The sequence below is a fragment of the Ornithorhynchus anatinus genome, chromosome 3, assembly GCF_004115215.2.
Source record: "Ornithorhynchus anatinus isolate Pmale09 chromosome 3, mOrnAna1.pri.v4, whole genome shotgun sequence".
In the NCBI taxonomy this organism is placed as follows: Eukaryota; Metazoa; Chordata; class Mammalia; order Monotremata; family Ornithorhynchidae; genus Ornithorhynchus; species Ornithorhynchus anatinus.
The window spans coordinates 125,296,613-125,320,127 of NC_041730.1; the positions used below are offsets into that span (position 1 = coordinate 125,296,613).

General features: G+C 46.3%; 1 protein-coding gene across 7 annotated transcripts in view; it reads right to left on the reverse strand.

The window, feature by feature from the left end:
• LCOR (ligand dependent nuclear receptor corepressor) overlaps positions 1-23,515 on the reverse strand; it is a 142,123-nt gene that overhangs the window by 60,209 nt on the left and 58,399 nt on the right. For 6 of the 7 annotated variants that reach the window (XM_039911605.1, XM_039911606.1, XM_039911607.1 and 3 more), the window contains one exon: positions 6,928-7,042. In XM_039911605.1, coding sequence (XP_039767539.1) covers positions 6,928-7,042 — 115 coding nt within the window. Of the gene's footprint in view, positions 1-6,927; positions 7,043-12,985; positions 13,024-23,515 lie in introns of those variants that run through there. The other variant, XM_039911608.1, reaches the window with a different exon arrangement.

Genomic DNA, 23,515 nt, shown 5'->3' on the forward strand with positions numbered 1-23,515 from the left:
CCATCTGTAAAATGGGAATTTAGACTGTGAGCCCCACATGGGACAACCTGATTACCTTGCATCTACTCCAGTGCTTAGAACAGTGCTTGGCATATAGTAAGCACTTAACAAGTACTATTACTATTATCATCACATCTTTGACCTCTACCATACATTCCTGAGTGTTTTGCAGCATACGCTCAACAAATAGGTCTGACTGACAAGCAGTGTGGCCTGGTGGAAAGAGCCCAGGCCTGGGAGTGAGAGGACCTGATTTTAATCCTGACTCCACTACCTATCTGCTGTGTGAACTTGGACAAGTCACTTAATTTCTCTGTGCCTTGGTTCCCTCGTCTGTTCATTCATTCATTCATTCAATAGTATTTATTGAGCGCTTACTATGTGCAGAGCACTGTACTAAGCGCTTGGGATGAACAAGTCGGCAACAGATAGAGACAGTCCCTGCCGTTTGACGGGCTTACAGTCTAATCGGGGGAGACGGACAGACAAGAACAATGGCACTAAACAGCGTCAAGGGGAAGAACATCTCGTAAAAACAATGGCAACTAAATAGAATCATGGCGATGTACAATTCATTAACAAAATAAATAGGGTAACGAAAATATATACAGTTGAGCGGACGAGTACAGTGCTGTGGGGATGGGAAGGGAGAGGTGGAGGAGCAGAGGGAAAAGGGGAAAATGAGGCTTTAGCTGCGGAGAGGTAAAGGGGGGATGGCAGAGGGAGTAGAGGGGGAAGAGGAGCTCAGTCTGGGTCTCAGTCTCAGTCTGTAAAATGGGGGGGTTACGTCTGTGAGCCCCATGTAGGACAGGGCCTATTGTTCAACTGATTATCTTGTATCTACCCTGGTGCTTAATACAGTGCTTGGTACATAAGAAATGCTTAACAAATACCATGTAAAAAAACAAAACAAAAAAAAACAAAACCAGAGCAGCCTATCCAGACCACTTGTACAACCTGAAGTAGGGAGACGGAATTTTCTTCTCTCATTCAGGAGGGGATGTACCCCGTCCTTTTCATCACCGGGGCCTTTATTGAGTATTTACTGTATGCAGAACACTGTCTAAGTGGTTGGAAAGGTACACCAGAAGACAAAATGTGGTCCCTGCCTTCTAGGGACTTATAATCTAATGAAAGATACAGGCAGGCTTTTATTTACAATTAATGGGAATAGGAGGAAGAATGCGGATATAGATTGTGTAGTACAAAACACATGAAGATGAAAATGGTGAAACAAATAAATGAACAAATCTACAAGGGCCAAAAAGGTACAATCCATCACTTTTAGCGCGGGCTGATAAAAATGAACTGGGGATGGGTGTCTTGGAAAAGATGGGATTTTTAGAGAAGCAGCCTGGTTTCGTGGAAAGAGCTGAAGATGGTGAGTCGATAGACTTGGGTCTAATTTCTAGACTCTAAGCTCACTGTGGGCACACAGTAAGTGCTCCATAAATACAACTGAATTGAATGAATAACTCCAGCTCCACTGCTTTTGCCTGCTTTGGCATTTAGGGCAAGTCACTTCCCTTCTCTGTGCCTCACTATCCTCATCTGTGAAATGGGGCTTAAATATTTGCTCTTCCTATCATTCGATGAATAGAATTTATTCAGCCCTTACTGTGTTCAGAGCACTGTACTAAGCACCCCCCGCCCCCAACTGAATGGAACAGGGACTGTGTCCCATCAGACTACAGTGTACCTACCTCCAGCACTTAGCATAATATGTGGAACAAAACAATGGCCTACCCAATACTGTAATTACTATTACTATAATAAGATGGTTTGGAAAACAAGAGAGCTGGCATCTGACAGATCTGAAGTGGACAGAAGCTTCAGGCAGGGGGAATGACATGATCGGGGGTTGGTAAGGAGTGGATAAAGACGGCTGCTCGGTAAGACAGTGAAAGCCGGTGGAAAGCCGTGAAACCAGGGGTAAGGAATTATTGCGGGATGCGGAGGGGAAATCTAGTAGTCACTGGAGGCTGTTGGAGAACGAAGATGTGTGTCAAGTGACTTTTTAAGAAAATGATCCGGGCAGCACCCTTGCAGCATCAACTGGAGATTGGGAGACTAGAGATGATGTGAGGAGTGCTTGATATGGGGAGGGGAAAGGGGGTCTTGATGGGCGGAGCAGGAGCAGATTCGGAAAGGCCATGGAGCTAGAATCGTGAAGAGTCACAGGTGACAAAGGGGTTGCAGGCTTCTGATGCAGGAATAGTAGAGGGAAGATCCACTGAGGTGGCCAAGTTTAGGACAGAAGGATGATTTTTGCAGGCAGGAGGAAATGCAGGACTCAAGGGCTGGGGAGAGGTCGGGGCTAATGAGGTAGACCTGGAAGTCGCCCGTACAGAGCGGATAGCTGAAACCACGGTAGCAGATGGACTCCCAGAGGGGATGAGTGTAGAGGGAGACGAGCGGGAGACCACGACAGACCTGCGGGGGAATCAAGAGATGAGTGGTGGATGAGAAACCAGTCACTGAAACTGAAGAGCCGTCAGAGCAGTACGGCAGAACTAGGGCAGTGCCGTCTAAGCAAAACCAACGTCTGATAATGCTTCATGCCAGAGGACATGGTCGACGGTGCTGAAGGCGGGCGAGTGGTTGAGGAAGATTAGGAGAGAGGTTGGTCGCTGGTGACTGTGAAGAGCTCATTCGCAGTAGAGTGAAGGGATCAGAAAGAGAACTGGGGTGGATCAAGACGATGATGGGATTCAGACTGGTTCCTAGGCTTCTCTACCCAGGTGTGAACTTTACAACTTAAAAGGAATGTGGAGAATTTGGGGAAGATTATTGGGGGAGTCAAAGAGGGATGAATGAAGGGTTGGACTAGACTGGGAAGAAAAATGTCCAGTGAGTTGGGATAACTGAACCTGGGGAGGTAAAACTGGGGGGAAGTTAAATAACAGCATTCCAGCACAGGAAGGATCATTCTATCTAGAATTTTTCTGTTAATTTACAATTCTAATATAGATGGAATAAGAGGCCATATGGGCAGCATGGCCTAGTGGATAGAGCACAGGCCTGGGAGTCAGAAGGGCCTGGGTTCTAATACTGGTTCTGGCACTTGTCTGCTGTGGGACCCTGAGCAAATCACTTCCCTTCTCTGGACCTCAGTTACCCCATCTGTCAAAAGAGAATTAAGACTCTGAGCTCCGTGAGGGCCATTGACTGTGTCCAACCTGATTAGCAAGTATCTACTCCAGTGCTTAGTAGAGTGCCTGGCACAGAGTAAGCACTTAGAAAAATACCCTAAGGAAAAAAAAGGGCAGGGTGACAGGGAATTAAACCTGGGTTTTAGTTCCAGCTCTACCACCATCTCATTCCATGATATTGTTCCATATCGCCGGCTTGGGGAGCAGCTGGGGATTTCCTCTATCTCCTTCCTGTCCCCTGTCATGTTGTTAATTTAGCTTCTTCACTCCGGCATCCTGGGTTGTTGGCATGCCTGTTTGGGCTATTTTCCTGATACTCATTCTTGATTATCTACTGTCAAGCTTTCCTCCCCTTCCTTGGCTCTCCTCCTCCTCCCTTCTCTATTCTCCCCTTCACTGCTTGTCACCCTTCTCCCCACTTCCCTCCGCCACTTGTCAGCTGTGTGGCTTTGGGCAAGTCACTTAACTTCTCTGTGCTTCAGTTGCCTCATCTTTAAAATGGGATTGAGACTGTGAGCCCCACATGGGACGACCTGCTTACCCTGTATCTACCCCAGCGCTTAGAACAGTGCTTGGCACAGTGTAAGCGATTATCAAATACCATCATTATTATTATTATTCCCTGCCACAGTCATGAGATCCTCATTTTCAAAAGACAAATCCAAAGCCCTCTCAGACCAAGTAATTTCTTTTAATGTCTGTCTCCCCTGCAGACTGTAAGCTCCTTGTGGGGAGGGTTATATCTACAAAGTCTACCATATTGTACCCTTCCAAGTGCTTAGTACACTGCTCTGCACACAGTAAGCGCTCAATACGATTGACTGATTCAATCGGGGCTTACTTAATTAGAAGTAGAGAAGCAGCGTGGCACAGTGGAAAGAGCCCGGGCTTGGGAGTCAGAATTCATGGGTTCGAATCCCGGCTCTGCCGCTTGCCAGCTGTGTGACTTTGGGCAAGTCACTTCCCTTCTCTGTGGCTCAGTCACCTCATCTGTAAAATGGGGATTAAAACTGTGAGCCCCACGTGGGACAACCTGATCTCCTTGTATCCACCAGCGCTTAGAACAGTGCTTTGCACATAGTAAGCACTTAACAAATACCATTTTTAATTCACTGACTTGCCGTCTAGCCTCGGGCAAATCACTTAACCTCTCTGAACTTCAGTTTCCTCATCTGTAATATGGGGATAGGCTACCCACTCTTGACCTTGTGAGCCCCTGAGTGGGACCTGAAACTCTGTCTGAGCTGATCATCCTAGATCTACTCCAGTACTCAGCCTACTGCTGAGGAGAGTGAGAGCTTGATAAATATTATCAATAAATTAGTTCCTTAAACAGCCTCCAAAATCTCCTTCTCTGGAGCCCCTTTACAGAGGGATCAATACATGGAAATTCTCCTTTCCATATTCTGCGTAAAATATTCTCCTAGGTCCCTTTTCACCCAATTACGCGATTGGTCCGTTTGCACAAGGCTTTAAAAAACCCTTAACCTTTTTTAGAGAATTGAATGTTTTTCAAGCCTGAAGGCCAACATCTATTTGAAGCATTATTGAGAAATCACAGCATGACAAAAAACGGCAAAAAGTAGGATCACTGTTCTGTGAGGAACTGCAGCAAAGCTGTGGGTTGGAACGGGTAGTTATTGTTTCTATCTTGGGTGGAAGTCAGAGGCAATGTAAGACAATTATGATATTTGTTAAGCACTTACGATGTGCCGGGCACTGTTCTAAGCGCTGGGGTGGATACAAGCAAATCGGGTTGGACACAGTCCTTGTCCCACGTGGGGCTCACGGTCTCAATCCACATTTTCAGATGAGGAATACCGAGGTCCAGAAAAAATAAAGTGACTTGCCCAAGGTCACACAGCAGACAAGTGGAGGAGCCGGGGTAGTCAGCAGCGATTATGTGCTGAACTGCAAGCAAGAGCAAACCTCAACCTTATCAAAAACCAAAAGAAACAAAGTGGGGTCCTGATTTATATGTCCAGATGGAAACTTTAAGTACTGAGAAACTCAAGTTAGGACTTACTAAGCATCAGAATAAGGGACTTTTAATTGCCATTAGAAATGCTGGTTGGATGAAATGTTAATAATAATAATGGTGTTTGTTAAGCACTTACTATGTGCCAAGCACTGTTCTCAGCATTGGGGTAGATGCAAGACAATCAGGTTGGACACAGTCCCTGTCCCACATGGGGCCCACAGCCTCAATCCCCATTTATTAATAATAATAATGATGGTGGTATTTGTTAGGCCCTTACTATGTGCCAAGCACAGTTCTGAGCACTGGGGAAGAGACAAGATAATCAGGATGTCTCATGTGGGGCTCATAGTCTCAATCCCCATTTTATAGATGAGGTACCTGAGGCACAGAGAAGTTAACTGACTTGCCCAAGGTCACACAGCAGACAAGTGGCGGATCCGGGATTAGAACCCACAAACTCTGACTCCCAAGCCCGTGTTCTTGCCACTAGGCCGAGCAGCTTCTCTAAATATTCTCCTTCAAGGGTATGGGTCGGCTATGTACAGATAATCTACATGTCGTTTAGACTGTGAGCCCGTCATTGGGCAGGGATTGTCTCTATCTGTTGCCGAATTCTACATTCTAAGCGCTTAGTACAGTGCTCTGCACAGAGTAAGCGCTCAATAAATACTATTGAATGAATGTCAGGAATGAGGGCAAAATACACCACCAGTCCAAGTCTCTGTATTTTGCTTACTTTAATCATGAGAGAAATGAAATAGTTAAATACTTCAACCTACTGAGTCTAAATTACTCCCCTGATGCTTAGAGGAAAAAAATAAAAACAAAAACACCCCGGGCCAAAAAGTCACGGGTTAATTCACCCTATTGCCGAGTGATGGTTTCCGTCTGCTGCAAAGTATTACGGGGCTACAGCAGTTCCCCAGGTATCTTCTACTATTATAGGAGGGAGGAATAATCAGCTCATTTAGATTTCCCAGTTGATTTTTTTTATAACACGTTTTCTTCTCTGCATTTTAGAGAGAATGCTATCGGGAGAATTGAGAAATGAATGTTGTTGGGAAAATTGAGAAACGCTCTTCCGAGAACGGGCGTCTGCCTGAGTTGAAAGCAATGAAGTGCTGGGAAAAAGAGTCGGGTGGCAGCAAAGCACTGAATGCTACACTGTGAAGTTCCTCCAAGAACACAACCGCAGCGCTCCGGCACGACTCACTGTTTTTAGATTTGGGGGGTGATCAATTTCAATTTGAAGGTTCACCGCCTTGTTCTACATTCTAATGTCATTTTGAAATGTTCTTCATTCTGCCAGGTAATAAAAATCAATTTATATTGAAGAAAATTGGGCGTATGGTGGGGCCGGGGACTTATGCTACTTCTCAGACCTTGGACCGCGTGTCATTTTGCAACAGTCAGAAGGCCCCTCTGCAACTATAACTGTCCTATTTACTAAAGAGTTAAAGGCAAAAAGAGTTATTTCATAGAAGCAGAATACAGGGGCCAAGAGAACCAACCTTCACCTGATTTTAAATGTGACCAGATACGAGTGAAAATGACAACCACCCCATAACAACAGCTGTGGTATTTGTTAAACGACTACTAGATTCCAGACATTGTACTTAAGCACTGAGGAAGAGGCCAGATAAGTGGGCTGGACACGGTCCCTGTCCCACGTGGGGCAACAACTTATGGTATTTAGAGCTCGGAAAAATATCTGAAGAAAACAGACCTCTCCTCCCCCTCCGCCCCCAACACCCTAGTCCCAGAAAGAGAAGTGACACTTTCACTGAAACCAACCTTTTCGGTAAAAGACTGCATTGAGGAACTCTTCGGCTTGCCTCTCGAACCGAATGATCTTCGCTTGCTCTTGCCCAGCTCCTGAAGCTGGTTCATCCAGACCGACTATATGTTCCTGAAAAAAAAAAACAGTGAAACATTTGCAAAGAAGGACGCGACCCATTCACAGAGAGACATTTATGACTGCAGAGAAAAAGGCAAAATGTTATTAATGGAAATGGAAAGTATTTTTGTTGTGGTAATCACTTCAGATGATGTTCATGCTAATTACTCCCTTAGTTAATAATACTTTACATCTAAATAAAGTTAATACTTTAAATCTAAAGTAGCTGTGCATAAAACGAATGCACAGAGAGAACAAACACCAAAAGAAAATTTTTTTCTTATCCAAAACAGCTTGAGGTTCTGGGTGAATTGTTGAAATGTGGCATGTGGAATCATTTATTTTACGATTACAAAGTTCACAGCAAAGAATTCTATTCCCCTCTTCAAAAACATCCAGATAAACCGAACATAATGTCAGTGACTAAACGCATTAGCAAAAAAACAGGTGTCTCCTGAAAGCTCGTGACAGCTACTTTTAATGGATTATAATTGTATAGGATCACAGTAGCTTGCAAAGGAAAGAAGCTCTTTAAAATACTTTAAGAGTGGTGGTTCACACAATTAGCTTCAAGTCAAGGACACGCAGTTGTCTCCATATGCCTCTGAAAAATTCAAATGCTTTGCAAAAGGAAATGTGAAGAGATGCACTGACCAAGGAACTGAAAAACTATCATTCTGGTGCAAATTATTTTTGATACAAGATTTCCTCAGATTTAAATCAATTTAAACAACAAAAAAGCTCACACCAGAATGCAGTTGTTCTGTTTGGAAACTTTTGATCATATTCAAATTATCTTAGTTCCTTCCCCTTTCCCCCTATCAAGCCCATAATAAAAATAACGTACTCTGGAAGCACACAGCTCACATCTGGTATCAATTATACTGGTTAATTGTGACCAATTGCAAAATATCCAGAGCATGAAGTAGAACTATTTTAATATCCATTAAAAAAGAAATAATTTTCTTCCAAGAGATAAAACTGCATATAAAGCAATTTCAGTGTTTTATATTTGTTCAAAATCTTACTGAAACTATTCATTATGCTAAGGAACTATATCTCCCACATGCAAAAATTCCCTACATTTGGATCCAAGTTGGCATAATTTAAAGAACATGGGGGAGGGGAGAGGAGAGGGGCGAAGGAAAAAGGCGTTCGACAGAAGAAAATAGATTCTACTAAACAAAGGAAGATAAGACATCTTAGTACTCCCCTGAAGCAAAGACTGGTAACCTTATCCTAAAAAACACAGGCACAGAACCAGATGAACAAAAGAGTGTATTTTTTTTTTAAAGGCCAGTGTTATATGCACAAACAGAAATATATTACACAAGAGTTGGGAAGTGATACCGGGGCCATATTTTACATTAATCAGATCCTAACTAGACCATGGTGTTTGGGGCACCCCACTTAAGAGAGGTTAAAGGGATTTTAAGTCATCCAATTGACTCCTTTCCTCCAGGGAAGTGAATGGCTAAACCAACCAGGCTATGTATACATATTTTTTCCCTTAAGGATCTCTATTACTTACCAATTGTAGGATTCCATCTGTCCCATTACCAAAGTACCAGACAACTAGAAAACTCATTAAATTGCACCGGTATTAGATCTTTTAAATTTACGTCATTTTCACTTGCTCTTCCTAGAGACAACTGCCACAGCCAACGACTGAGCAAAATATCCTCCACTTGAGACGCCAAACAGAAATGGAAAACAACAGGCTCGAGAATCACAACGTGCCACCCTTACCCTAAATTACAATTCCAGAGTAGGAGTTTGATACCTTAATATGTAACTTTCCCCGAGAAATAGACACGGTTCAAAATTAAACAAAACTGAAGATGCTTTGTAAAACAGTTACACAAAATGTGGTACTAACATGAAGTCTTTCTGGAATGGAGTGAGTCCACAGTTTTCATCCTCTCCTTGTGGTCGGGAAATGTGTCAATTTATTGTTATATTGCAGTCTCCCAAGCGCTAAAGTACAGTGCTCTGCACACGGTAGGTGCTCAAGAAATAAGACTGACGATTAATCCAGCTAACCACACTGCTTATACACAGGACAGTTAACTGAATCCTTACAGCGGTAAACTATTGGGGAGACTAATGTGCTCACTAACTGAAAGTCGCAGGAGCAGCCGTGTATAAAATAAATATGTGGGTGGACCAATAAAATACATTCATATGCCCATGTGCTGCATCTGCCCGTACTGAGACTTCCTATTTGCACCACTTGGGGTTTTTCCTCACTGAGCGGCTCTGGTTATTGCTTCTTGCAGGGTTTGCTGGAAATCTTCAGGATGATCCCCGTCACGGTTGCTGCCTATCTGTCTTGCATTTGGGAGACAGTAGGATGGACCAGGACCACAATTTATCCTGAACTTAGCCGGTGACGCTAGAAGGAAATGTTGACCGAGGTAATCCCATACGTGGCCCCGAAAAGATGAAGCCTCTTTGTCTTCCTGGCCAAAAGACAAGGCGAAATCCAGATCTACTGCTATGGTACACAACTATACACACCAAAATATCCACAGTGCTTAATGCAGGTGGCAGTAGAGGAGTGAAAAACAATTCTTCCAAGTCCAGGACTGCCTGGGAGGCAGGAAACGCAAGCTTCCTTTCCTGGATAGAGACCGTCTGTTCTCACGGTCACCTCAAAATCACTGTCTGTGTCTTTCCTACACTTTCAAAGGGGCCCTAACAGATGCCATTTTGCTCATTCAGTCATTTCTGTTGATTGCTTACTGTGTGCATAGCACTAAGCGCTTGGGAAAGTACAATCTAACAATAAACACATTCCCTGCCCACAACAAACTTACAGCCTAGAGGGGAGACAGATCAAGAGCCCGGGCTTGGGAGTCAGAGTTCATGGGTTCGAATCCCGGCTCTGCCAGTTGTCAGCTGTGTGACTCTGGGCAAGTCACTTCACTTCTCTGGGCCTAGTTCCCTCATCTGTAAAATGGGGATTAACTGTGGGCCTCACGTGGGACAACCTGATTACCTTGTATCTCCCCCAACGCTTAGAACAGTGCTCTGCACATAGTAAGCGCTTAACAAATACCAACATTATTATAATATAAATAACTTACAGGTTTGGAAGTACCGTGGGACAGGGATGAATGAAGGGAGCAACTCAGGGCAACGCAGAAGGGAGTGGGAAATGAGGAAAGGAGGGCTTAGTCAGGGCTTAGTCAGGGAAGGTCTCTTGGAGGAGATGTGCCTTCAGTAAGGCTTTGGCGGGGAGGGGAGGAAGTATCTGTTGAATTTGAGGAGGGAGGGAGGATGTATGAGCATGAGAATGGCTAAAAATGGTAGTTCTACATGTTCTACACTATTGCATGTTCAAAGACAGTTTCTGCTGTGCTGTTTCATTTTCCAGTGCATGAATAATAATAGTAATAATAATGATAATAGCGTTTGTTACGCTCTTACTAAGGGCCAGGTAAGGTACTAAGCACTGGGATGGATACAGCAAATCACAATCTCAATCCCCTTTTTACAGATGAGAGAACTCAGGCCCAGAGAAGAAGTGACTCGCCCAAGGTCACACAGCAGACACTTGGCAGAGCCGGCAATTCGAACTCATGACCTTCTGACTCCCATATCCGTGCTCTATCCACTATGCCACGCTGCTTCCCAGGAAGCTGTTTTCTACTGTCCCATCTCAAAGCCAAAGTTCTACAAGTATCAATCTATTCCTGAGTGTCATGGGCCAGGCTCTCAGCCTAAACTAACACTGTTTTCTAATAATGTTGGTATTTGTATTTGTTAAGCGCTTACTACATGCAGAGCACTGTTCTAAGCGCTGGGGTAGATACAGGGGAATGAGGTGGTCCCAAGTGAGGCTCACAGTCTTCATCCCCATTTTAGAGATGAGGGAACTGAGGCCCAGAGAAGGGAAGTGACTTGCCCACAGTCACACAGCTGACAAGGGGCAGAGTCGGGATACGAACCCATGACCTTTGACTCCCAAGCTCGGACTCTTTCCACTGAGCCACGCTGCTTCGTCCCCAGTGCTGCTGCCTCGCCTGAGGTAGTATTTCACTAAATCATTAAAATGTTTCTTCTTCTGACCTCCCCGTTCTCCCACGCCATTGTACTTCAGCGGCCTGGCTTCTGTCCGCTTGGGTATTTTGGCATTCATTAGGGCCCGAGTGGCTGGAAAATCTTGGCATGAATTCTTTGGGAGCTTGGGGGTGGGTTGGGGAGGGTATGTGTGGGTAAGGGGAAGGAGGAAGGGAGTTTGGGTTGAGGGGACAGAAATTCCTCTACTTTGGGCCATTATTTGTTTGGGCCACGTGGGCACCAGCTTGCTGGGATTCTCCCCAGAACCCCAGGGCTCAGTCCAGCCCAGTTATCCATTCTTTGAGTCTTGTCCAGCCAAGTTATCTTGAGAGTCATTCATTCAAATCGCATTTATTGAGCATGACTTTCCAGCCTAGAGATGAGAGCACTGTTTCTATAACTGAGTGATTGATTCCTCTTGTCGTATAAGGTTAAGTATGGCAGAGTTTACACTTGAGTGTAAAAGGAGCAAATCCTAACTGAAAGGAAGGAGTTTCTCTAGTTCCCACCAACAGAGTAGTTTGAAAGCCCAGAGGTCATCCTTCCCACCTAATAATAACAGCAGCAATTATAATTATGGTGTTTGTTAAGTTCTTACTATGTGCCAAGCACTATTCTAAGCACTGAGGTAGTTATACGGTAATCTGGTTGTCCCCGTGAGGCTCATGGTCTTAATCCCCATTTTACAGATGAGGTAACTGAGGCACAGAGAAGTTAATTGGCTTATCCAAGGTCTCACAGCAGATGAGTGGGGAGCCAGGATTAGAACCCATGTCCTCTGACTCCCAAGCCCGTGCTTCTTCCGCTAAGCCACGCTGCTTCTCTGGCACCCTCTGACCTCTTGCTCACATTGTCTCCCTGCTTTAGAAGTCCCTCACCACTCCAACCTGCCGGACTCCATCCTCCTGCTTCAAAGCCGTCCTAAAAATCTATCTCCACCAAGAAGGAGAGTAACCCAATGGAAAGAGCACAGGTCTGAGAGTCAAAGGATCTGGGTTCCAATCCCGGCTCCACCATTCGTCTATTGTGTCTCCTTGGGCAAGTCGCTTCACTTCTCTGTGCCTCAGTTACCTCCTCTGGAAAATAGGGATTAACACTGTGAGTCCTATACAGAGACTGTGTCCTACCTGGTTATCTTGTGTCTACCCCAGTGCCCAGCACATAGAAAGTGCTTAAAAACCAGTTAAAAAAAAAGCCGCCTTTTGCAATTAATTCCTAACCCATAAATCCCAAAGCCACCCCAAAACGCTTATTTATTTGCAACCATTCTCAGCGCTTATTCATATTCAATTGTTTATTCAATTGTTTATTCTGATTTATCCCCTTGTCATTCAAATGAGGGCTCAGACATCAAAAGAAGGGAAAAGTACCACCAGCAGGTCATGCTCTTGAGCTATTTTTGCAATAGACGTGATGGTTCTCGATCAATAATAATGAAGGCATTTGTTAAGCGCTTACTATGTGCGAAGCACTGTTCTAAGTGCTGGGGGGGATACAAGGTGATCAGGTTGTCCTACGTGGGGCTCACAGTCTTCATCCCCATTTTACAGATGAGGTAACTGAGGCTCAGAGAAGTTAAGTGACTTGCCCCAAGTCACACAGTGGTGGAGCTGGGATTAGAACCCGTGACCTCTGACTCCCAAGCCCGGGCTCTTTCCACTGAGCCACGCTGTTTCTCTATGCCCATGTGCCTGGCGGCACATGCCATATGAGGGCTGGTAGGGAGAATGGCAGCGTCTTAGGACCATATACCCATCTCAGGGTCGCACCTGAAGAGTTTCCAGTAGTCTACCAGTCACAACAGAAGAGAGAGTCAAGCAGAGGCCTGTCCATTCCATTCCTGGCTTGTGTGGTGACTAGTGAGTGGAAGGCAATCAAGACAAAACTCACCGGAGCTGGGCAGCAGTGGTATGGGAGAGAGTCGAGGGCGGAAACTCATGTTGACTGCGCGGAAGGAGGCAATGGTAAACCACTTCCATATTTTTGCCGAGAAAAGTCTCTGGATCCACTACCAGAACGATCGCAGATGGAAGTGGGGCGTTCTGGGAGAGATGCGTCTATGGCGTCACTATGGGTCGGACACGACTCGACAGCATAAGACAGCAATAGGACCACACAGCAGAATAACTCTGAGGCCTCAACAGCAGCAGATACCACATCCGTTTCATAAACCATCACTGAGATTGGTTTATGAAACCGATCAGATTGAAACTACTCAGACCGACTTCAAAAGGGTTTTCTCCAATTTACTACAAAAACAGAGGAAAATGAAAAAAAACCACCACTTTTTTTTAAACTCATAAAGAACATCAACAACCAAATGGTGGTGTTTTCCTTTGCACTACGACTAGCAAACGGGAGGAGCGTCAGAGCAGAATAATAATAATAATAATGTTGGTATTTGTTAAGTGCTTACTATGTGCAGAGCACTGTTCTAAGCACTGGGGTAGATACAGAGTAATCAGGTTGTCCCACGTAAGGCTCACAGTCTTAATCCCCACTTTACAGATGAGGTCACTGAGGCACAGAGAAGTTAAGTGACTTGCCCACAGTCACACAGCCGACAAGTGGCAGAGCCAGGATTCGAACCCATGACCTCTGACTCCCAAGCCCAGGCTCTTTCCACCGAGCCAGACTTAGTGGATACAGCATGGGCCTGGGAGTTGGAAGGACTTGGGTTCTAAACCCTGCTTTGCCCCTTGTCTGCTGTGTGACCTTTGGAAAGTCATTTCACTTCTCTGGGCCTCAGTTCCCTCATCTGTAAAATAGGGATTAAGACTTTGAGCCCCCTGTGGGACAGGGACTATGTCCAACCTGACTGACTTGTATCTATCCCAGAGCTTAAAACAGTGGTTGATACATATTAAGCACTTAACAAATACCATAATTATTATTATGTGGGCACGGGTGGTTGTTTCAAGGGGCATTGCTGCCTCCCAAGATCAAATGCATGGCGCAGTGGATAGAGCCCGGGCCTGGGAGTCAGAAGGTCATGGATTCTAATCCTGACTCTGTCACTTGTCTGCTGTGTGACTTTGGGCAAGTCACAACTTCTCTGTGCCTGCCTCAGTTACTTCGATACAGTCATATGTAAAATGGGGATTATGACAGTGAGCCCTACGTGGGATGACCCGATCACCTTGTATCCAGTACTTAGAACAATGCTTCACATATAGTACGCGCTTAACAAATATACATTATAATTATTATTACTTGGGCAAGTCACTTGATTTCTCTGGGCCTCGGTTCCCTCATCTGTAAAATGGGGATTGAGGCTGTGAGCCCCACATGGACCAGGGACTGTTCCCAACTCGACTGGCTTGTATCCACCCCAGAGCTTAGTAAAGTGCCTGGCACACAGTAAGCGCTTAATGAATACCTTAATTACTATTATTCTGGGTGGATTTGTTGGGAGTGACCCAGTGAAAGTCTGACTGTGGCATGACCCTTCCCGCTCCCGCCACCCTTCTGCTACAACTTTGGGAAGGAAGGACCTCGACCAAATCAACTTCCCCCAGATCCCATCTCCCTGAGCCGCATCTTATGGGGCCGTGCAGCCTTGCCCAGTGTTGTGCTATCAACTCCGCGCCCGATCAGTCCACAGGCCACACGGGACGCCCCGCTCTCTGGGTGGGGATGAATCCTCTTCGCCCACGCACGGCCCTAGCCGGCACAACTCGGAAGCGATGCTTGTCGACAATGAAGGAGCAGGATGGAAAAAGTTCAAAAGCCACAATCTCCACCCCACGCCAGACAGGAAGCCAAGTGAGAGGGGGAATCGGGAGGGCCCAGAAGCTCCCTTCTGAGGTCAAGTCAGTGGAATAACAATAATAATAATGTTGGTATTTAAGCGCTTACTATGTGCAGAGCACTGCTCTGAACGCTGGGGTAGATACAGGGTTATCGGGTTGTCCTACGTGAGGCTCACAGTTAATCCCCATTTTACAGATGAGGTAACACACACAGAGAAGTGAAGTGACTCGCCCACAGTCACACAGCTGACAAATGGCGGGGCCGGGATTCGAACCCGTGACCTCTGACTCCCAAGCCCGGGCTCTTTCCACTGAGCCACGCTGCTTCTCTATAATAATAATGACATTTGTTAAGCACTTACTATGTGTCAAGCACTGTTCTAAGCCCTGGGGTACGTTCAAGTTAACCAGGTCGGACGCAGACCCCGTCCGTATAGGAGGGAGAACAGGGAATGAAACCCCATTTTACAGTTGAGGAAACTGAGGCACAGAGAAGTGAAGTGACTTGTCCATGGTCACCAAGCGGGCGAGTGACAGAACTGGGATTAGAACCCGGGTCCTCTGACTCCAGGTTCTTTCCACTTGGGCACGTTGGTTCCTTCCCCAATTAAGTTTTAATCTCCCTTGTTTATATTCTCTTCTGCTGCCTCTTCAGTACTCCTGGACCACTTAAATACTCACAACCCCCTGTAACACTGCTCATACATGATCACGAACTCACGAAGGAACTCACGTCTACCCCCTTCCCATCTTCCTAGTCGGAATTTATTTCAGCATCTGTCTCTCCTACTAGACTATACATTCCTTGAGGGTGGGGATCACGTCTACTAATTCCAGCTGAGCTGGTTCAAAGCCTTAGTTACTCCTAGCCCGCACAGAGCAGACACTGAACCAATATGATCGACCGGAAGCAGAGACCGGGAAGCACCCTGACCCCCTGTTGCCTGGATGCCGTCTGTATATTATAGGGCTGGGTGAGACTCTCGCTTTCAATGAGCTAATAATTGGCAACCACAAGGGCTTCAGTTATGAAGGCTCCAGTGAAGACGGTGAAAGAGTGGGAAAAGGTGGGAACTTCAGAAACCCAGGGGGAGGGATGAGTCCCACCTCTTCTTCTCCTATACCCTCCATGGAGAGAACCCAGCAACCCCAACAGAGCTGATAATAATAATGTTGGTATTTGTCAAGCGTTTACTATGTGCAGAGCACTATTCTAAGCGCTGGGTAGGATACAAAGTGATCGGGTTGTCCCACGTGAGGCTCACAGTCTTAATTCCCATTTTACAGATGAGGTAACTGAGGCCCAGAAGTTAAGTGCCTTGCCCAAAGTCACACAGCTGACTAGTGGCGGAGCCGGGATTTGAACCCATGACCTCTGACTCCCAAGCCTGGGCTCCTTCCGCTGAGCCACGCTGCTTCTCTTAAGCGCTTACTATGGGCCAGGTACTGTACTAAGCGCTGGGGTGGCTACAAAACACAAACTCAACCGACAGTGCGATTTCCTAACAAAAGACACATATCCAAGGAGACAGTTCAGCATCGATCAATGCTATTTATTGAGAGCTTACTGAGTGCAGACCGCTGTACTAAGCGCTTAGGGTAATAAAATATAACAAAGAGGTGGTAGATTGGTTCTGTGCCCACGACAAGCAGCCAGTATAGACTGTGCGACTGTTCGAATGCTTCGGAAGAAACAGGATCATTCTCCAACACCCTGGAGGTCTGGGCGGCCCTACTGAATGATCCCTGGTTTACTTGATTGATTTATTCATTCAATCGTATTTATTGAGCACTTCCTGTGTGCACAGCACTGTACTAGGAGCTCGGGAAGTACAAGTCAGCAACAGATAGAGACAATCTCTGCCCATAATGGGCTCACAGAAATACTACTACTACTAATAATGATGGTATTTGTTGAGCGCTTACTGTGTGCCAGGCACTGTTCATACAAGGTAGTCAGGCTGGACAGAGTTCCTGTCCCACGTGGGGCTCACAGTCTCGATCCCCATTTTACAGATGAAGTAACTGAGGCAGAGAGAAGTAAAGTGACTTGCTCAAGACCCTACAGCAGACATGTGGCAGAGCTCGGATTAGAACCCACGACCTCGGACTCCCAGGCCCCTGCTCTTTCCATTAGGCCCCGCTGCTTCTCTACATTCAAGCTAATCGGGTTGGACACTGTCCCTGTCCCACATAGGGCTCACAGTCTTCATCCTCATTTTACAGATGGGGTAACGGAGTCACCGAGAAATGAACTGCCCGAGGTCCCCCAGCAGCAAAGTGGCAGGGTAACGGAGGCGCCGAGAAATGAACTGCCCGAGGTCACCCAGAAGCAAAGTGGCAAAGCCGGGCTTAGAACTCAGATCCTCCTGACCCCCAGGCCCGCGCTCTGTCCACCTTTGCTACCAAACCAGATCGGGTTTGGGGCTATAGTTAAGAGGTTGCCTCCTGGGGGTGGGGGCAAAGCCTCCGGAAGATGATGCAACACAAAAGGAAGCATTGCCAACACTATAAAAAATACACTGCAAACCAGACTATCCCGACCCTTCATGATAAGACCCACTGACCCTGGGTGCAACAAACTGACCAGATCTGGATCCGCACTACGGCCCAGAGAAAACCAAGACTTCCTCATGAAGGACAGCATTCATTCATTCAATAGTATTTATTGAGCGCTTACTTTGTGCAGAGCACTGTACTAAGCACTTGGAATGTACAAATCGGCAACAGATAGAGACAATCCCTGCCCAATAACGGGCTTACAGTCTAATCGGGGGAGACAGGCAGACAAGAACAATGGCAATAAATAGAGTCAAGGGGAAGAACATCCCATAAAAACAATGGCAAATTATAGAATGAGAGTGATGTACATCTCATTATACAAAATAAATAGGGTGATGTACAAAATAAATAGGGTGATGAACAAATAGGGTGATGAATAAATAGGGTGACAGGGTGACAGCATGCAAGGTAGGGGCAGGACATCTTTTCTTCAGAGGAGGTAGGTCTTCCTTCTTCAGAGCAATAGCTTTCACAAGTTCCTCTAATAATAATAATAATCTTGTATTTGTTAAGCGCTTACTTTTTGTCAAGCACTGGGGTAGATATAAGGTGATCAGGTGGCCCCACGTAGGGCTCACAGTCTTCCTCCCCATTTTACAGAGGAGGTAACTGAGGCACAGAGAAGTCAAGTGACTTGCCCAAGGTCACACAGCGGACAAGCAGTGGGGCTGGGATTAGAACCCACAACCTCTGAGTCCAAAGCCCGGGCTCTTTCCACTGAGCCACGCTGCTCTGCTCTAGACTGTAAGCTCGTTGTGGGCAGGGAATGTTTCCGCTTACTGTTGTACTGTACCCTCTCAAGCGCTTAGTCCAGTGCTCTGCACGTAGTAAGCGCTCAATAAATACAATTCAATGAATGAACATCTGCAAGCAGGCTGATCTTCTGCCGCTGGCCCTCCTAACCAACGGGGGAGCGAAACTCGGGGCTGGGCCGCCATCATCCCCGTCTGCCACTGGGCTGCTGTGTGACCGTGAGCATGTCATTTAACCTCTCTGTGCCTCACTTTCCTCTTCAGAAAAATAGGGGGAAAATAGACATAAGCCCCAGGTATGTCAGGGACTGGGCCCAAATTGATTGTTGGTATTTGTTAAGCGCTATGTGCAGAGCACTGTTCTAAGCGCTGGGGTAGATACAGGGTAATCAGGTTGTCCCCTGTGAGGCTCACAGTTAATGCCCATTTTACAGATGGGGTAACTGAGGCACAGAGAAGTTAAGTGACTTGCCCACAGTCACACAGCTGACAAGTGGCAGAGCCGGGAGTCGAACTCATGACCTCTGACTCCGAAGCCCAGGCTCTTTCCACTGAGCCACGCTGCTTCCCGATTAACCTGTACTCACTCCAGCACTCAGCACACAGTGCTCCACACCCCAATTATTACGGAGTTAAAGACAAAGGAAGTTTCTCTAAAGATTTGGAAAAGACCTATTATAGCAGGATTAACCTCCAACAAGCTCATCATTGTAAAGGGAGATTTCCACCGCTCTGGTTGATAAAAGCACTAATTAGGGCCACAAAGTATTAGTAAATGAAATGTCATGGAAGTTGACTGCACAGTAATGGTATGTTACTGATTAGACTGTAAGCCCGTCAAAGGGCAGGGACTGTCTCTGTTACCCATTTGTAATAATAATAATGTTGGTATTTGTTAAGCGCTTACTATGTGCCGAGCACTGTTCTAAGCGCTGGGGTAGACATAGGGGAATCAGGTTGTCCCACGTGGGGCTCACAGTCTTAATCCCCATTTTACAGATGAGGGAACTGAGGCGCAGAGAAGTGAAGTGACTTGCCCACAGTCACACAGCCGACAAGTGGCAGAGCTGGGATTCGAACTCATGAGCCCTGACTCCAAAGCCCGTGCTCTTTCCACTGAGCCACGTACATTCCAAGTGCTTAGTCCAGTGCTCTGCACATAGGAAGCGCTCAATAAATACTACTGAATGAATGAATGCTCCTGCTCAAGAGGCAAGCAAAATCTTATCCGTCTCCTATTGACAAAGAAACCCCATCCTAGATCCAATTACACGTTACAAATTATTTATGCACAGTCTTCCCCTCTAATAATACTTACTTAAAAATCACCTCCTCCAAGAGGCCTTCCCAGACTGAGCTCCTCTTCCCCCTCTACTCCCTCTGCCATCCCCCCTTTACCTCTCCGCAGCTAAAGCCTCATTTTCCCCTTTTCCCTCTGCTCCTCCACCTCTCCCTTCCCATCCCCACAGCACTGTACCCGTCCGCTCAACTGTATATATTTTCGTTACCCTATTTATTTTGTTAATGAATTGTACATCGCCTTGATTCTATTTAGTTGCCATCGGTTTTTACGAGATGTTCTTCCCCTTGACGCTGTTTATTGCCATTGTTCTTGTCTGTCCGTCTCCCCCGATTAGACTGTAAGCCCGTCAAACGGCAGGGACTGTCTCTATCTGTTGCCGACTTGTTCATCCCAAGCGCTTAGTACAGTGCTCTGCACATAGTAAGCGCTCAATAAATACTATTGAATGAATTGAATGAATAATAATAATGTTGGTATTTGTTAAGCACTTACTATGTGCAGAGCACTGTTCTAAGCGCTGGGGTAGATTCAGGGTGATCAGGCTGTCCCATATGAGGCTCACAGTCTTCATCCTCATTTTACAGATGAGGTAACTGAGGCACAGAGAAGTTAAGTGACTACTGTAAGCTCGTGGGCGGGGAACGTGGCTGCCAACTCTATTGTACTGTACTCTGCCAAGCGCTCAGTACGGTGCTCTGCACAGAGTAAGCGCTCAATAAATACCATCGATGATGCTGATGCAGTTTGCCATCTGTAAATAGCGTCTCGCCGATTATCCCTGAATGAGTAAGGGGGCGGGAAGGACATGCATAGCACTGCAGTTCTGCAAGGAGCCAGGTACTGGGCTGATCGTCTCATACACCCCAACTTGTCCCTGGCAACAGAATCATTATATTGCCATGGAGACATCCTGGCAAAGGAAGACAGAGAGTAGCAGTGTGGCCTAGTGGATGGAGCATGGGTCTGGGAGTCAGAAGGACTTGAGTTCTAATCCCAGCTCCGCCACTTGTCTGCTGTGTCACCTTGGGCAAGTCGCTTCATTTCTCTGTGCCTCAGTTACCCAGTCTTTAAAATGGGGATTAAGTCGGTGAGCCCCATGCGGGACAGGGACTGTGTCCAACCCGACTTGTTTGTATCCCCCCCAATGCTTAGTACAGTGCCTGGTACATAGTAAGCGCTTAACAAATACCATATTATTAGCAGTAATAATAATAATAATTTAGAACACGAGCCTGGGAGTCAGAAGGACCTGGGTTCTAATCCCAGCTCCGCCACTTGTCTGCCGTGTCACCTTGGGCAAGTCGCTTCACTTCTCTGTGCCTCAGTTACCCAGTCTTTAAAATGGGGATTAAGTCGGTGAGCCCCATGTGGGACAGGGACTGTGTCCAACCTGACTTGTTTGTATCTCCCCCGATGCTTAGTACAGTGCCTGGTACATAGTAAGCGCTTAACAAATACCATAATTATTATTAGCAGTAATAATAATAATATAGAACACGAGCCTGGGAGTCGGAAGGACTTGGGTTCTAATCCCAGCTCCTCCACTTGCCTACGTCACCTTGGGCAAGTCGCTTCATTTCTCTGTGCCTCAGTTACCTAGTCTTTAAAATGGGGATCGAGTCTGTGAGCCCCATGTGGGACCGGGACGGTCCAACCTGATCACTCTGTCTCCATTCCAGCACTTGGAACAGTGTCTGGCACATAATAAGCGCTTAACAAATACCATAAAAGCACACACACAAGAAGCAACAACAAAAAAGAGAGAAGGGCCTGGAGCTCCATGGCATCATCATTGATTCAACCGTATTTATTGGGCGCCTACTGAATGCAAACCACTGTATCACAGCAGTACTATTAGAACATGGCTCCCTACCTACAAATTTCTACTTGAGAAGGGAATGGGGAGCTTCCCAAGGCATCGTTAATCGGGCCCCCACCAAGGCTAGGGGCTCAGTCAGTTGACGCCCTCCTCGCAACGGAAGGACTCACGTTCAAGAACAACCTGCAGAAAAGCATCACCAACACCTTTAATCCCTCACGATCCTGGCCAACACAGAACCCCATAAAGGCCCCAACTGTGGTCTGCCAACTTAGTAGAGAAACACATGCTAACGGATAGCGGGACGCCGGGGCTAAAAAGATCCAAGGCTACGCACTTCTGGAGAAGAACGGCCTAAAACGAACCACCACAGCACCCTCAAAACGTAGAACCTGAACCGGTCATCGCAGACAAAAAAGGGATCCTGTGTTGATAACTTCCTGACCATATCCAATACTGACATGGAGGAAGCCCTAAATAGAGATTACGGAACCTGGTGACATACAGCAGCATGGCATGTGCGCCAATATATGTCACCACCAGGAAAGATGAGACGGATGAAGGGATCCAGTATGGAAGTCTGAAGGTAGTGGGTTCCTAAGAGAAACTCCCTCACCTGGCTGGAGGTAGGCATATGAAATTTATGCCACACTAAATCAGGCGACGGAAAAGCCCAGTAGGTTCAAGAAGAGTTTGGTTACATTGATGTTCAAGAGCGTTACCGGAGGGAAAGTTTAGAGATGTCTGATGGTGCAGCCATAAAAATTAAAACGGGTGCCAAGAAGGGTGATTACTTTTTTCTTCAAGCCTCCTGTTGCCACTCTCAGTCCAACACTACCCAGTTCCATACATGTGTACGGCAAATAAGAGTAACGGCAGAATCAAACGGCATTTACTGAGCACTTACGGTATGAATTGCCTTGTACTAAGCACTTGGGAGAGCACAATAAAACAGAGTGGTAGACACTTTTCCTGCCCACATTGAGCTTCCAGCCCAAAGGACTGAGTGTTCCAGGCGCTCCCAGACTTACCATCCAACTGGCTTCTGACAAATGTGCCAGCAGAGCAGCATGGCCCAGTGGCTAGAGCATGGGCCGGGGAGTCAGAGGACCTAAGTTTTAATCATGCCTCAGCCACTTGTCTGCTGTGTGACCCTGGGCGAGTCAGTTCGCTTCCTGAAGCCTCGATGACTTCATCTGTAAAATGGGGATTAAGACTGTGACCCCCACGTGGGACAGGGACTGTGTCCAACCTGATTAGCGTGGGTCTACTCCAGCCCTCAGTGCCACTGCCTGGTTCATAGTAAACAATAAATACCATAACTAAAAAAAAAAAAAGTTAGCCGTGTCCAATTTCTTCAAAGGAATAATGTTACAAAAATGAGGGTCTGGTTCCTGAATTGAGGCCAGATACCCCACTGTTCCCCCAATTAACCCTAAATTGTAAACTTAGAGGGAGCAACATAGCCACATTCATGCATTTACACTGAAACAGCAGTCATATAGTCCTGCATTGGCCAATGTGCTTTACCACTATCTACAAATGACCTACCAAGCAGGGACAAGTTTAGACAGGCGAGAAGCGTATGGACAGAAGTGATCAGAAATTTCTTGTTGGTAAACCCCTTGTCGTGGCTGCTGAAAATTGCCCAGCTTCCCAGGGTCTGCCTGTCTTTTTAAAGGAGGCAAACCGCAGGTGGGTAAAGGAGTAAAATACGCGTCAGGCAATGAATCTAAGCACCTGGGTTTGTAGCCCTTAAGGAGTGTGTTGCTCACCCCAACCCCGCATAATTTATGAACCTATTCCTACATTCTGGGGTCTCTCCTCTGCATCTTGTATCTGTCCTCTCCCCAAGTCTGGTTACGGAACTCTGCACAGAGCAGTCGCTCGATAAATACCACTGACTGACTGGTATAACTTACTTGTGAAAATGGAAAGGGCCCAGCCCTGGGAGTCAGAAGACCTGAGCTCTAATCCCCACTCTGCCTCCTGTCTAGTATCTGACCTCAGGCAAGTCATTTAACTTCTCTGTGCCTCAGTTACCGCATCCGTAAAATGGGGATTAAGACTCTGAGCCCCATGTGGGACAGGGACTGTGACCAAAGTGATTATCTTGTATCTACACTGGTGCTCAGTGCAGGACCTGGCACCAAGTAAACACAACTATTCATTCATTCAATAGTTTTTATTGAGCACTATGTGCAGAGCACTGTACTAAGCGCTTGGAATGTA